General features: G+C 64.9%; 3 protein-coding genes across 4 annotated transcripts; 2 read left to right on the top strand and 1 right to left on the bottom strand.

Moving 5' to 3' along the window:
- Positions 1–377: 377 nt before the first annotated feature.
- GPT (glutamic--pyruvic transaminase) lies at positions 378–4,261 on the top strand. Its single transcript, XM_053930106.1, has 12 exons — positions 378–518; positions 1,567–1,732; positions 1,855–1,944; positions 2,030–2,138; positions 2,280–2,413; positions 2,564–2,807; positions 2,948–3,027; positions 3,105–3,241; positions 3,329–3,503; positions 3,599–3,754; positions 3,855–3,967; positions 4,043–4,261. The coding sequence occupies exons 2-12, from the start codon at positions 1,571–1,573 to the stop codon at positions 4,131–4,133; spliced, it is 1,491 nt and encodes a 496-aa protein (XP_053786081.1). The 5' UTR covers positions 378–518; positions 1,567–1,570; the 3' UTR covers positions 4,134–4,261.
- A 144-nt stretch (positions 4,262–4,405) lies between these two features.
- Positions 4,406–6,763, top strand: MFSD3 (major facilitator superfamily domain containing 3). The gene is made up of 5 exons (XM_024572438.3): positions 4,406–5,577; positions 5,940–6,087; positions 6,165–6,289; positions 6,357–6,466; positions 6,548–6,763. The coding sequence occupies exons 1-5, from the start codon at positions 4,896–4,898 to the stop codon at positions 6,719–6,721; spliced, it is 1,239 nt and encodes a 412-aa protein (XP_024428206.1). The 5' UTR covers positions 4,406–4,895; the 3' UTR covers positions 6,722–6,763.
- Positions 6,764–6,850: 87 nt separating this feature from the next.
- Positions 6,851–13,376, bottom strand: RECQL4 (RecQ like helicase 4). Of its 2 annotated transcripts, XM_053930071.1 has the most exons (22): positions 13,168–13,376; positions 13,070–13,103; positions 12,867–12,967; positions 12,508–12,648; positions 11,612–12,213; positions 11,425–11,524; positions 11,224–11,350; positions 10,988–11,107; positions 10,772–10,903; positions 10,595–10,687; positions 10,381–10,517; positions 9,854–9,937; positions 9,597–9,776; positions 9,342–9,521; positions 9,127–9,268; positions 8,787–9,049; positions 8,241–8,698; positions 7,990–8,159; positions 7,740–7,920; positions 7,519–7,666; positions 7,269–7,377; positions 6,851–7,174 (listed from the first exon to the last, which is right to left on the bottom strand). In XM_053930071.1, exons 1-22 carry the CDS (start codon positions 13,249–13,251, stop codon positions 7,050–7,052), a joined length of 3,711 nt encoding a protein of 1,236 aa, XP_053786046.1. In that variant the 5' UTR covers positions 13,252–13,376; the 3' UTR covers positions 6,851–7,049. The 2 variants fall into 2 exon arrangements, with proteins under 2 accessions (XP_053786046.1, XP_045060831.2); XM_045204896.3 differs by lacking the exons at positions 10,988–11,107; positions 11,224–11,350; positions 11,425–11,524; ... (3 more) ...; positions 13,070–13,103; positions 13,168–13,376 and having other exon boundaries at positions 8,241–8,370; positions 8,446–8,698; positions 10,772–10,915.
- Positions 13,377–13,402: the final 26 nt, after the last annotated feature.

Raw genomic sequence — 13,402 nt, 5'->3', positions numbered from 1 at the left:
TTCCCTGGGCTGGCAGAGGGGGCCAGCAGTTGGCCACTCAGGCTCTGAGCTGGCTGGGCACAATGTGTTGGGGTGACAGGGGCCCCTTAGGGGCCTTGCGTGGGAGGGCCGAGGGCACTGCCCACGCATCTGCCCATGGAGGGCAGCGTTGCGCAGCCCTCAGCACTGGGTGGCATGGGGTCAGGTCAACTTCCCCTGCCCGCTGGACAACCACCTGGTCAGTCCAGTGTCGCAGGGCTACCCCTTCCTGAGCATTGGTGGTGGAAGGGGTGCCCATGGGAGGAGGGCCAGGAGGTAGGCTGCTGGTTAAATTTAGTGTGGGGGCCAGTGCAGCTGCCCAAGGTCCACCTGCCACCGGGGCTGCCACTTGAGCCCTGCTGCCAGGGGGTGGGCGGGGCTGGCTCCGCCTGGGGCTGGGCCCATATTAGCCTGCACTCTGCCCTGGGGGCCAGAGGGACAGGCCTGCATGCCGGAAGGCTGAAGTCGCGGCGAAGTGACAGTGGAGCAAGAGGTGCAAGGTGAGAGCTAGGCCAGCACCTGGGCTCCTGTGTGTCCTCTCCAGCCAGCAGGTGCAGAGGAGCCAAGGCTGCCTTCCGGCCCTGCCAGCCGCCCACAGCCTGACTCTGACTCCGAGGGCAGTCTCCCTGACCCTCAGCCTCAGATGCCATAGCAGGGGGCAGCCATCCCTGGGCAGGGCCTGTGGAGGCGGGGCCCTGAGGGCCTATCGCTGCTCATTCCCACTCTCCACCAATCAGCAGCGAGTGGGAAGCAGAGCTGAGGTCACCCAGCCTATGGTGTGGCCCAAGGGCAGCCCCAGGCTGGCCTGGTGAAAGGGCACCCCAGCGCGGAGCAGCATGTGTCCAAGGGCCCCTCCACGACACCCCAGCCCAGAGACTGGCCTCCTAGTCCTGATGGCAACCTGGGTCTGACCAAAGGGCCCTTGAGGCCCCTGGTCACAGCCACCAGCCCAGGAGGGGCCACATGGACCCCCTGTCTGTGCACCTCAGCCCCTCCCCTGACACCCCTGGACTCCTGAGGCTCAGTTACCTGGGAGACAAGCCTGCTGAACCAAGAAAAGATGGGGGCCCCAAAAGGCCCAGGCCTTTTCTGAGGCCTGCTGGGGTAAACCTCTCTTCTCCCCTCCCTGCCCAGCTCTGCCAACCCCCTTGGGGCACTCCACCCACCTCCCCTCCAGACCCAGTTCCTTAGGGCTTCCTGGACCGTCTGTCCCTACCCCCCATGAGGGTCTCCTGCTCCCCTGTCACTGGGACAGGGCACTGGGCAGAGCCCCAAGCCCCGCCCCCCCTCACCCACTTCCTAAGGTTCCCTGGGGCAGAGCTCTGCCCAGTGGGTGGGGCGGGCCCCGGCGCCCCAGCTCCTCCTCCAGCCTCTTCTGTCCCTTTCAGTAGGGCTGGGAGGCCGCAGTGAAGAGGGTGCCCTCTTACCTTGAGCCCCTACCCAGGCTCCCCCTTACCGGCCCTGGCCTACTGAGCGGACTGTTTCCCTCATCCCAACTTCTGGATCCTGCCACCTCCTGAGTCTCTCCTTCTTGCCTGGTCTGAGCAGGGTCATGGCCTTGAGGGCAGGTGACCACAGCCAGGCTGCAATGAACGGGCTGAAGGAAAAGGTGCTGACACTGGACACCATGAACCCATGTGTTAAGAGGGTGGAGTATGCTGTTCGCGGCCCCATTGTGCTGCGTGCCTTGGAGCTGGAGCAGGAGCTGCGCCAGGTATGGCCCTGGACCCCACCACTGCCCTCCAGGCCACACCCGGGCAGTCCAGGGGCACAGGGGACCAGGATTTTCTGGAGTGATAAGGCCCCTTCTCACTGTCCCTGCCTCCACCCTCCCAGGGTGTGAAGAAGCCCTTCACTGAGGTCATCCGCGCCAACATCGGGGACGCACAAGCCATGGGCCAGAAGCCTATCACCTTCCTGCGCCAGGTGAGGCTCGCACTGCCCCGGCAACCCCTCCCCTCGCCCTCACCTGCAGCCTATATGCCCTGGACTCAGCACTTGCGTCTCTCAGGTCCTGGCCCTCTGCGTCCACCCAGACCTCCTGAACAGCCCCGACTTCCCCGAAGATACCAAGAGACGGGCAAAGAGCCTACTGCAGGCTTGCGGGGGCCACAGCCTAGGTAAGCACCAGAGCCAGGCCCCAGGGAGGAGCAGAAACCGGGGGAGACTTCCGGGGGAGGGGTGGACACACCCACTGGAAGGGGAGGATCTTTTCGGGGCCTCACCTGTCCTCTCGGGTCCTGCCCCGCCCCCTGGCGCAGGGGCCTACAGCATCAGCTCCGGCGTCCAGCCGATCCGAGAGGATGTGGCGCGGTACATCCAGCGGCGCGACGGAGGCATACCCGCGGACCCCAACAACATCTTCCTATCCACGGGGGCCAGCGACGCCATTGTGGTAGGCAGGGGCCAGGGCAGAGGCCGCCGTGGCTCTTTGTGTGCGGCCTGCTGGCCAGGCTCCTCCTGGCACGGCGACGCGTGTTTGGGGTGGAAGAGACGGGTGTGGCCCCGGCCTCCCCAATGTCGCCTCCCCCCCACCCCCCCGCAGACAGTGCTTAAGTTGCTGGTGTCCGGTGAGGGTCGCACGCGCACGGGCGTGCTCATCCCCATCCCTCAGTACCCACTCTACTCAGCTGCGTTGGCAGAGCTCGACGCCGTGCAGGTGGACTACTACCTGGACGAGGAGCGCGCCTGGGCACTGGACGTGGCGGAACTGCGGCGCGCGCTGCTCCAGGCGCGCGACCACTGCTGCCCCCGCGCGCTCTGCGTTATCAACCCCGGCAACCCCACGGGTGTGTCCCCCCCACCCCACCCCGGCTCCGCCCCTCTCGGCCCCACCCCCCCTGCCCCACTGACCAGGGGAGAGCAGTGCTCGCTCTCGGTTAACCTCGGACTTGCTGCGTCTCCCCTCCACCCCCTGCCCACACCCCAGGACAGGTGCAGACCCGCGAGTGCATCGAGGCTGTGATCCGCTTCGCCTTCGAGGAGCGGCTCTTCCTGATGGCTGATGAGGTGCTGGCAGGGGCACGTAGGGTTGGGGGTCGAAGGGCAGGAGTGGGCGCCTCCAGTGACACCCGTCGCTCGTCAAGGTGTACCAGGACAACGTGTACGCCGAAGGATCTCAGTTCCACTCGTTCAAGAAGGTGCTCATGGAGATGGGGCCTCCGTACGCGACGCAGCAAGAGCTTGCCTCCTTCCACTCGGTCTCCAAGGGCTACATGGGCGAGTGCGTGCGGGCCAGACGGGCGGGGGCTGTCTGATCCCGGCTGCCCGCCTCTTTCGGCCCTGCCTGGACGCCTGCCCTCGCCCCCAGGTGCGGTTTCCGCGGCGGCTACGTGGAGGTGGTGAACATGGACGCGGCGGTGCAGCAGCAGATGCAGAAGCTGATGAGCGTGCGGCTGTGCCCGCCCCTGCCAGGCCAGGTCGTGCTTGACATGGTGGTCAGCCCGCCTGCGCCCTCGGACCCCTCCTTCACGCAGTTCCAGGCGGTGAGCAGGAGAGGGGCGTGGAGGGGAGGCTGGGGCGGTGAGAGTGCTGGGCTGCGCAGCACTGCTCCCCCGCCTGATGGGCCCTCCCTCCGCAGGAGAGGCAGGCGGTGCTGGCCGAGCTGGCGGCCAAGGCCAAGCTCACAGAGCAGGTCTTCAACGAGGCTCCTGGTATTCGCTGCAACCCGGTGCAGGGCGCCATGTACTCCTTCCCGCGCATACAGCTGCCCCCGCGCGCGATTCAGCGCGCTCAGGTGGTTCCCTGGTCTGGCGGGGCAGGGCAGGTCCACGGGGAGGGCGGGGTCTGGGGCGCCCCGCCCTGACCGCTCGGACTGCTCCCGCCCCACACTCCAGGAGCTGGGCCTGGCTCCCGACATGTTCTTCTGCATGAGCCTGCTGGAGGAGACCGGCATCTGCGTGGTGCCGGGCAGCGGCTTCGGGCAGCGGGAAGGCACCTATCACTTCCGGTGAGGCCCTGCCGCGCAGCCCCTCCCCGTGGCTCCCACACCCTTTGCCCGTCGCTTATCTTTCTTCCCTTTTAGGATGACCATCCTGCCCTCCATGGAGAAGCTGCGTCCCCTTTTGGAAAAGCTAAGCCAGTTCCACGCCAAGTTCACTCGCGAATACTCCTGAGTACTGCTGGGGACCTGGCCTGGCGGCCCTGGACTGACAGCGCCCTGGGGCCTGAGGGTCTTGCTGCCTGTGGGGCTGGGCCCCTGCCTCCCTGCAGCCCTCTAATAAAGCTGAGCGTTTGGCTGCTAGGCGGAGGTGTGCTCACCTGTGTGCGCCTCGCCCGTCTCCTGATTGCCCTTCTGCGCAGGCCTGGTCTCCCTTCAGGAGGAGTGGTCGAGGAGGCCTCCCAGAGGAGGTGACCTTCCTGCCTTCACAGCGCCTCTGGTGGGCTCGTTCTCCACCGTGGGGCCTTGGTTTCCCTCCTAACTTCCCACCTGGGGCTGCTGTGCAGCGCAGGGACCAATGGGTCTCGCTCAGCCTGTGTTGTTTGAAGAGTGGGGTGAGAGTGTGTGACACGTAGAATGGGCCTACTTACCGGTCCCTACCCCGGAGGCCGGCCCCTGTCGGCAGCTCGTGCGCAGTACCCAGGGTGGCCACTGGGGGCGCCTGCAAACGGCCGGCGCTCTGGCCCTCTCCGGTGCTCTATGGCCCGCGTCTCCCTGCCGCGCTGCCGCCTGAGCGGTGCCCTGAAAAGGGGGCGGCTTGTGGTTCAGCTGGGTACGGACGCCAGCCAGTCCAACCCTAACCCCGCTTGGCCAAGTCCAAAGGCCATGCCGCCGTGTGACCCTTGACCCGGCCAGACCACCAGCGGAACCGCTCCGCCCTATACCACCCCAGGCCGGCCTTGAACTCGGCCCCAGCTCCCCGCCCGCTCTCCTGGCCATGCGTGGGAAGCTGTTGCCGCTGGCCGGCCTCTACCTGGTGCAGGGCCTGCCCTATGGGCTGCAGTCTGGCATGCTGCCCGTGCTGCTGCGAGCAGGTGGTCTCTCGCTGACACGCGTGGGACTGGCCAAGGTGCTGTACGCTCCCTGGCTGTTCAAGTTGGTGTGGGCCCCACTGGTGGACACGCGGGGCTCTCCCAGGGCCTGGCTGACGCTCAGCACGGCGGCTCTAGGCCTGGTGTGTGGGCTGTTGGCAGCCTTTTCTCTCGCCGAAGATGGCCAGGCCGAGCTGCCAGTCATGGCGGCGGGGCTGCTTCTGCTGCTGAATCTGGGTGCAGCTGTGCAGGATGTGGCCCTGGACACATTGGCTGTGCAACTCCTGGAGCCAGCGGAGCTGGGGCCTGGCAATACCGTGCAGGTGGTCGCTTACAAGCTGGGGTCTGTGCTGGCGGGTGGGGGGCTGCTGGTCCTTGTGCCCACCCTCTCCTGGCCCCGGCTGTTCCTGCTCTTGGCTGCCACCTACTGGCTGGCTGCTGCCCTGGCTTGGAGCGCACCCGCTCTGCAACAGCTGCCCTCTCCCAAGCCCTCAGGACACCGCCCCCACACCCTGCAGCGTCTGCAGGACTTGTTGGCTGTGTCTGGGACCCTGTGGACCGCGGGTTTTGTGCTCACTTACAAGCTGGGTGAGTGAAGGCTTAAGTCAGGCAACAGAAGGGGTGGGGACCGGGTGGGGGGGGGGGAAAGCTCCACGTGGGTCTCTAGGAATCCTGGAACCCACCCGTGGGGCCACCCTCTCTGGGGTATTCCTTGTGGGCTGGAGCCCAGCCCAGTTCTGCAGCTTGCCTCTTGTCCCCCAGCTCTAGCTGCACGGCCACTCAGCTCCAGCCACAATCCCTTGGTCATGCTGACCCTGAGCTTGGCCGATGCGGTTTCTGCGGTCTCTCAGCACCAGAGGCAGGGTAGTAGCCTGGCTGGGGAGCATGACCGAGACCACAAGTGGAAAGGGGAAAGGGAGGAGGGTGACACCTGCTCATTCTCCCCACAGGTGAGCAGGGCGCTAGCAGCCTGTTCCCACTCCTTTTGTTGGACCGAGGCCTCACTGCTCCAGAGCTGGGACTGTGGAACGGTGTGGGTGCTGTGGCCTGCTCCATTGCAGGATCGTCCCTGGGCGGGGCCCTGCTGGCCAGGCACCGGTGAGCCTTCTTCAGCTTGCCCCACTCACCCTTTGATCTGTCCCCCATCCCTGACCTGCTCAATCTCACCACCACAGGAAGCTGCTGCCCCTGCTGAGGTCACTGCTTCAGTTTCGTCTTGGGGGCCTGGCCTGCCAGACCACCCTGCTCTTCTACTTGGACACCCCGGGGGCCAAGCTGGGTCCTGGCACAGTCCTGAGAGGTGAGGGGCTGGCCATGGGGGGAGGAACACGGTACAGCCTGGGCCCTGCTGACCTCCACCCTCCCAGGGGCAGCCTTGCTGAGCCTGTGTCTGCAGCACTTCCTGGGGGGCCTGGTCACAACTGCCACCTTCACCTTGATGATGCGCTGTAGCCAGCTGGCACCAAGTACCCTGCAGGTGAGGAGGCATGGCTGGGACACTGAGGGCTTGCAGGGCTGGGGTCCAGGTGAGCCCTTATCTGACCCCCCACCCCCACAGGCCACACACTACAGCTTCCTGGCCACACTGGAGTTGCTGGGGAAGCTGCTGCTGGGCTCACTGGCCGGAGCCCTGGCCGACGGCCTGGGGCTGCACCTCTGCTTCTCGCTCTTCCTCGCCCTCTCAGCCACACCCATTCTATGCCTGGGCCTGGCGCCCAGAATCCTGGCCTGAGCTGGGAGGCTGGACTGGTCAATAAAGCCAAGTCTAAGTGTGGCCTGTTTGTGTCTTTCTGGGGTGTGTGGTATCCAAGGCTATCCTGAGACTGTGGCACCACCCCACCCAAAAGGAGGATCCCTAAAAACAACTTCAGCATCTTTTATTTTGCTTTTTGGAGACTCCTTGTGCTCACAGTCCTGGCAGTAAACTTTGCCCAAGGTGCTCAGTCACTGTCCTGGCCACTGATGTCTTTGTCTTGCACCTGCCACTCTCTGTGCTGTGAGACATCTCTGTCCAGGCCCCCGTCTGGTGTGGGGAACAGGGCCTGCCTGAGGCAAGGTGGTCAGCGGCCCCACAGCAGGATCTCCTCTGTGGCCAGGTGCATCAAGGCGTGGAAGCTCAGGTGCAGGTACTTCCTCCAAAAGCGCCGGTCTCGCCCATACACCTGGGCTGGAAAACAGGGGCTTCCTGTGGTAGAAGGGGAGACGTGGCCCTGAGGACTGTGCGCTGGGTCCAGCCCCTGCCCGTGCCTGTGCCGGGGCTGAGCCTCCCGGGTCCTCACCGATGCCGTGGAAGATGCGGGCCACAGCCCTGCCTGAGAACTGCTGCTCTGGCCACAAGGACAGGAAGTGACGGATGTCTCTGCGGATCTGGTCCTCCCAGTCCTGGAGCTGCGGTGGGGGCACGTCAGGCCAACTTGAGCTTCTAGGGTCAGTTGCTCCACAGGGCCCGGGACAGAGTAGGAGGTGGGTGTGTGTATGTGGGTGAGGCTGCCTAACTTTGCCCCAGGCCCAGGGAAGGCCAGCACTCACCTCGGCCTGCCCAGGCTCTGGGCCCTGTGCTCCCTCCTCGACCCCTGGACTCTCTTCCTCAAAGTAGTGACTGAGCAGCGCCTTGAGCCTGGTGCTTCGATCCTCATCTGGCTGCTCCAGGCACGGCCTGCAACTGGGGAAGGCTACACTGGGGTGGGATGAGCTTGTCAGAGCCGCCCTGTGGGGTGGGGTGGCCACATTCTGCCCGCCTTCCCCTCCACCTGTGAAAGGCCTGGAACTCAAGGCGCAGGCAAGCCAGGGCCTCCTGCTCTCTGGCCTGCACTCGGTCGTACAGGAAGTCACAGATCTGGTCCTTCTCTTGGGCCGTCAGGTCCCCAGGGCTGTGCAGGTGGAAGGCCAGCTCACTGAACTCCACCAGCACTCCTGTATCCCGAGGCACACCTGCCAGAGAGCATGTCAGACGGGCAGACTGGCAGGCAGGTGGCATGTAGGGAATGGGGTGGGGCGCACCTGTCCTGGGCTCTGGGTCCCACTGCAGTTGGAAGAGTGCCTTCTGCACAGGGGCCAGCTCCCAGCCCATCGAGTCCACCAGCTCAACCATGTTAAACTCCACAAAGCTGCTTCCCCCATCTGTGTTCTCGGGTGGCTGCTGAGCCAAGCATGCAGCTAGTGGGGGACACCTGTGTCAGGAGAAGGGATGAGTGATTGGTAGCTCACGTTCTCTGTCCCTGTCTCCACTCTGGGGTAGGACCTGTGCTCACCTGCTGGCCAGGGCCTGCATCTGGGTGGGGCCCCCAGGGCATCGCAGGCGGCAGCAGGCGTAGGTGGGTGCCAGCAGCTCCAGCCAGTGCTGCGGGTGCAGCTCCAAGTAGCACAGCAGGGTCTCAATGACTGGGGACAGAACTGGGCTCAGGGTACATGGGGCTGTGCAGGGACCCCCCACCAACACCTGCCCCAGTCCCTCACCCTCCTCAGGCATGTCCAGAGCCTGTATCGTCGGCTGCACCGGGAGTGCCCGCCAATGGCCCTGGCACCGTGCTGTCTGCTCACGGTTGGGTTGCTTGCTCAAGTGCCTCTCCTGCCTCACACCCCCCTCCTGCTCCGACAGACGCTGGGCACAGGAGCAGGGTGGAAACACACACTGCACCAACTTCTTGACAGCAAGGAAGTCGGTGGCATTGGCATGCACGTGTCTGCGCAGCTCGCGAAGGTCCTCGCCCTGCAGCAGGACGGCTGTGAACACGTGGAGGTGGCACTGGGCTGGGGGAGGTGGGGAGGCAGGAGAGCTTTAGCTGGTAGACACCCACCTGGGGCTGGAGGAAGAGGTGGCACTGGGCAGGCTGCCCGTCGCGCCCAGCCCGGCCCACAGCCTGCACGTAGCTCTCGAAGCTTGGGGGCAGCCCCAGGTGCAGCACAGCCCGGACATCTGGCCGGTCCAGTCCCATCCCGAAGGCCACTGTGGCCACCACCACCCGCAGCCGGCCCTCCATGAAGGCCCGCTGCACCCGCCGCCGCTCCCGGCTGCACATGCCAGCATGGTAGGCTTCGGCCACGGCCTCCTGGGCTCGGCCTGCAGAGACGACACAGACAGTTGATGGAGTGCGTGCTTGGGCAGGCCTGTGGGGCAGAGTCCTATCCCAGTCTCACCTCCAAGCCCCGTGGCCCAGGCCTCAGGGAGGCAGGTGCGGAGCAGAGCAGAGACACGCTCAGTGTCCTCTCGTCTGTTGCAGTAAACAATGACAGAATCCAGGGTGCGGAAACGGTCACTCTGTAGCAGTGTCACCAGAGCCTGTTGACAGACAGCTGTAGCCCAGTGCCAGCAATCGGGAATCTGGGCCTCTCCCAACTGTGTGCGTACCCACCTGGTCTGGGTCCCTGTCCATGGACACAGAGAGGTGCAGGTTGGTGGGGATGGTGACTGGTCCCCTGAGGACAGCCTCCTCGGCTACGCCCAGGTATTTGGCCACGTTGAGGGCGGTGCTGCGTGTGGCTGTGGCCGTGAGACCCAGGAAGCAGCGCACCCCCAGGTGTTCCCGAAGCACCTGTGCAGGAATGGCTTGGTGAGGATGCCCTCCCACCCTCCTTCACTTGCTCACTGCACCCAGGACAAGGCTCACCTTGCAGACACGCAGGTAGCAAGGTCGGAAGTTGTGGGACCACTGAGACAGGCAGTGGGCTTCGTCGACACAGACAAACGCCACCGGAGGCAGCTGAGAGAGGCAGGCGAGGCCCCTGGCTCCAGCTCCCACCAGTGCCTCGGGCGACAGCATCAGCACTTGTACCTGGGCTGCCCGTACCTGTGGACCGAAGGTTAGGACCACTGCCCAGGGCCCTGCCTGCCACCCCCAAGGCTCTTGCCTCACGAGGCCCTCACCCTCCGCAGAGCCAAGTCCCGCTGTTTCCGGGTCATGCCTGAGTGCATGCAGGTCGCCTTCAGGCCCGGGGGCAGGCCAGACACCTGCAGGTATGGGAGCAGAGCCTGTCGAAGGCCACCCAGTCCTGGCCCTGTCCCAAATGCCTCTCCAAGTTGCTCAGCCCCCACAGCTACCACCATTTCTACCCCAGGTCCTCTGAGGAAACACCCAGACCCCATGTCCTAGGACTAAGTCCAGAACCGCCTGTGGGCCTGGGCTCAGGAGCACTGGGAACAGACTGGCCCAATGGGGACATCTCCCTTCCCCATGGCTCCTTTTAGGGGAGGATCTGGCCAGTCCTGTCCCTGCTGTCCTTGGGTCACTGCCAGGCCAGGGGCCTATGGGCAGAGCTGGTGGGCTGAGAACTGTTGAGATGCTCGCAGCTCCAGGACTGGGCTTCAGTAAGAAGCAGTAGTGCAAGGGGATAAAAAGGCCATGGGTGCCAGTGCCTGCCTTCTGTCCATGCCCAAGGGTCCTGTCCACACACCTGGTCGTCCATGAGGGACAGGAGAGGAGAGATGACCAGCGTGAGACAGGGGCTTCGCCGGGCGTAGAGCAGTGCAGGGAGCTGGTAACACAGGGATTTGCCAGCACCCGTGGGCAGCACCAACAGCGTGGACAGGCCTGGGTAGGACTGAGGTCAGCAGTGATACTCTGTGGCCTGGCCTCACCCCTGTGTGCCCCCTGGCAGCCATGCTCACCAGACAGGATTCGCATGATGGCATGCTCCTGCCCAGGGCGGAAGGCTTGGTGCCCCAGCTGCTCCAGGGTCTGAAACACCTCAGCTGGCGTCTCTGTGGACACAGGTGTTGGTCAGTGTGGCCCCGAGTCGCCCCCACCCCTCAGTAAAGGCCCTAAGCTGGTAGGCTTCCGCTTACCTGCCACCTGCCCCAAGGGCCCCGGCAGGTAGAGCGGTGGCACAGTCCGGGGTGGACAGGGTAGACTGGGCACAGGCCCCTCTGTGGGCACCAGCAACTCAGGCCCAGCAGGCTCTCCATCTCCCTCACCTGCTGGGGGCAGGAGAGGGTGGTGTGGGAACCCCAGACTGGGCTGGTATTGTTCTAACAATAAGGCCGCCGGCTACATCGTCTCACCAGGGTGCTGGTGGCAGGCAGTGCCTGGCCTCTGAGCTACTGCTTCCAACATGGACAGCGCTTGTACATCATCTTCGTCTTTGCCACCCTCCTCCTGGGGGGCCAGGGCAGGTTTTGGACCTAGGGCAGGGAGTTAAGGGGGCCTTTGCTGAAACCAGGCTGTCCCCACCCCAAAAGGCACAGCACCCTCTCGAAGCAGTGTTGACCCAATGTGCCGTCCAGGACAGAGGCCTCACCTCGTTGCAGGCACCAGGATGCCCAGTGGCCGAAATGCCCACGTTGAAAGCAAGAATCCTTGACTGTGGCTCTGGGCTGACCACCCCCAAAACATTCCCCTTTCTTCTTCCACTTCTGCTTCCACGCCTGGGCTGGGGCACAGAGGACGGTCACAGGGGGAGAGGCAGGAGGGGTGAGGGGAGTGCCTGCCACTATCTCACCTGCTTTCGGAGGAGCCTGCCACGCAGGGCCAGGCCCCGTACGTAGCGTTTCTGCTTCATGTTGAGCCGGACGTAATTGCCCCTGTCCTGCACAGCTGGCCTAGAAGGGACACACAGCTAGGCCCTGCCTACAGCCCTCCTCACCCTGGCCCAACTGAAGGCGACCCTGCTTGGGAGGCTGTAGTACCTGGGGGTCGATGGGCTGCTGAGGGGCTGTGCCCTCACGGGCTCCCCTGGACCGTGTTTCACCTGCACTGCAGCCCCAGCTCCCTCAGAAGGGGGACCCACTTGGCTGCTGTGCTGCTCCGCCCATGCAGGGGGCATCTCTGGCTCCCCGCTCTGCCTCTGCTTCTTGCCTTGACTGCTGCCTGGTGAGGGGCTCACTGCACTGACTTCAGCTGCCTGAAGACCTGGAGCCTCTGGGCTCTGTAAAGGTACCTCCAAGACCGTGCTGGGGCCAAGGACAGATGGGACACCTGAAGTTGGGGGCTGTGGCTCTTTTGTACCCAGGACAGGTGGGCAGACCTCAGACGCCCCCGGAAAACCTAGGGTCCCTTGGTGACACCGCCGCAGCCAGTCAGGGTCCAGGGAGCCTAGCCGCAGGCTCAGGGACTCCCGCAGCTGCTGGAGCCGGCCTGGCCTCAGCGGGGGTCTGGGAAGCTGCAGAGGCACCTCACTGACTTCTTCAGGAGACACGGGGGTAGCCCCTGCAGCTGGTGGCCCCAGGGAAGGCACCTTGGGTGAGGGTCTTCGTGGAGTCCGGGGTATGTGGCTCAGGGCTGGCCCAGCCTGGGAGGGATTGGACAGATAAGCAAGTAGGAATCAGGCCCTGGGCTGCTGCAGACTCTGAAACCTGCTGGAGTCCCCCTAAACCACCCTCAATGAGGCTGCAGTAGAAAGGAAGCTGAGAGCAGAAGCTGGCCCTGCCCTGAGCTCCTTCCAGAAGTTGTGGCCTGATTGATGCTGGCACATGTGTGTGTACTAGCACACGTGCACGCATGTGGAGCTTCTGGTGATCCTGCCCCTGGGACAAGGGCAGTTCTGGCCCAAGGTCGGACCGCTTGCAGAGACCTTACTCCTCACCTGCAGAGTGCCCTTTAGGTTTGCCTTAAGCCTCTTCCCGTAGTCCTGCACAGACCCCGGAGGGCTTGGCCCTGGAGTAGGATGGGAACTCTGGGTTACAGCCCGATTCAGGTGGGAGCCCCAGCAGCTAGGCTCCAGCATCTGCAGGAGACAGTGGTGACGGAAAGGTTGGTGTCGGGGACGGAGGTGTCTCCAGCCCACCTCCCCAGCCCCTCAGAGACCTGAAGTGGGGCCTGGATCTCCACCCAGTCCAGCCCTTCCCCCAAATTCTGTGCCTTACGGGGATTGGGACACGACTCCTCTTGGTGCCCCCAAACAGAGAGCTAAACCGGGAGACTAGAGTATCGGGGCCCGGGTACCTCCTCGGTTGCCGCCGGAACCGAATGCTCGGGACCACGGGACACGACGCCGCTGGCCTGGCCCAGGGTCTCCTTCAGAGCGCGATACTCCCGGTAGAGCGCTGAGGGCGGGGTTAGGAGTCAGGGTGGGTCCCGCTCGGCTCCCGCACTCCCCGTCCCTCTGACCGGTCCGCCCCGCCGTCCGCTCCGCCCCGCGCGCTTACCGCGGGTCTCCTTGGGCGCGGCTTCCACGTCCACCTGTGGAGGGAGTGCGTCAGCCGGGGTCCGCGCCCTCAGCCCCCTGCCCCTGGGCAGCCCGCACCTGGCCCGGCCGCCGCCCACGCTGCTGCCAGAACGCGCGCTCCCACGCCTGCAGCTGCGTCCGCACGTCCTGCAGCCGCTCCATGGTGCGCGGGTCCCACGGCCTCCGCGCCCCGCGCCCCGCGCCCCGCGAATTTCCCGCCGCGAGGGTGGCAGCTCGGCCAGGGCGGCCAATCCTCCGGGCCCTGGAGGGGCAGCCAATAGGGGGAGATTACGTCATCGCGGCGCGCGGCCGC

Source organism: Desmodus rotundus, chromosome 8 (genome assembly GCF_022682495.2).
Source record: "Desmodus rotundus isolate HL8 chromosome 8, HLdesRot8A.1, whole genome shotgun sequence".
Classification (NCBI taxonomy): domain Eukaryota; kingdom Metazoa; phylum Chordata; class Mammalia; order Chiroptera; family Phyllostomidae; genus Desmodus; species Desmodus rotundus.
Note: the sequence above shows the minus strand (reverse complement) of the source record. Positions and strands in the feature narration are given on the sequence as shown.

What these genes read in the sequence shown, in the direction of transcription:
- RECQL4 (XM_053930071.1), bottom strand. Translation starts at nt 13,251, where the DNA reads ATGGAGCGGCTGCAGGACGTGCGGACGCAGCTGCAGGCGTGGGAGCGC. An exon ending in AGCAGCCCATCGACCCCCAG is followed by an intron (nt 11,525 to 11,611) that starts GTACTACAGCCT and finishes TGTCCCTTCTAG; the next exon opens with GCCAGCTGTGCAGGACAGGG. An exon ending in TGTCCCTCATGGACGACCAG is followed by an intron (nt 9,938 to 10,380) that starts GTGTGTGGACAG and finishes CCATACCTGCAG; the next exon opens with GTGTCTGGCCTGCCCCCGGG.
- GPT (XM_053930106.1), top strand. Translation starts at nt 1,571, where the DNA reads ATGGCCTTGAGGGCAGGTGACCACAGCCAGGCTGCAATGAACGGGCTG. An exon ending in CAACCCCGGCAACCCCACGG is followed by an intron (nt 2,808 to 2,947) that starts GTGTGTCCCCCC and finishes CCCACACCCCAG; the next exon opens with GACAGGTGCAGACCCGCGAG. An exon ending in TCTTCCTGATGGCTGATGAG is followed by an intron (nt 3,028 to 3,104) that starts GTGCTGGCAGGG and finishes TCGCTCGTCAAG; the next exon opens with GTGTACCAGGACAACGTGTA.
- MFSD3 (XM_024572438.3), top strand. Translation starts at nt 4,896, where the DNA reads ATGCGTGGGAAGCTGTTGCCGCTGGCCGGCCTCTACCTGGTGCAGGGC. An exon ending in GCCCTGCTGGCCAGGCACCG is followed by an intron (nt 6,088 to 6,164) that starts GTGAGCCTTCTT and finishes TCACCACCACAG; the next exon opens with GAAGCTGCTGCCCCTGCTGA. An exon ending in TGGCACCAAGTACCCTGCAG is followed by an intron (nt 6,467 to 6,547) that starts GTGAGGAGGCAT and finishes CCACCCCCACAG; the next exon opens with GCCACACACTACAGCTTCCT.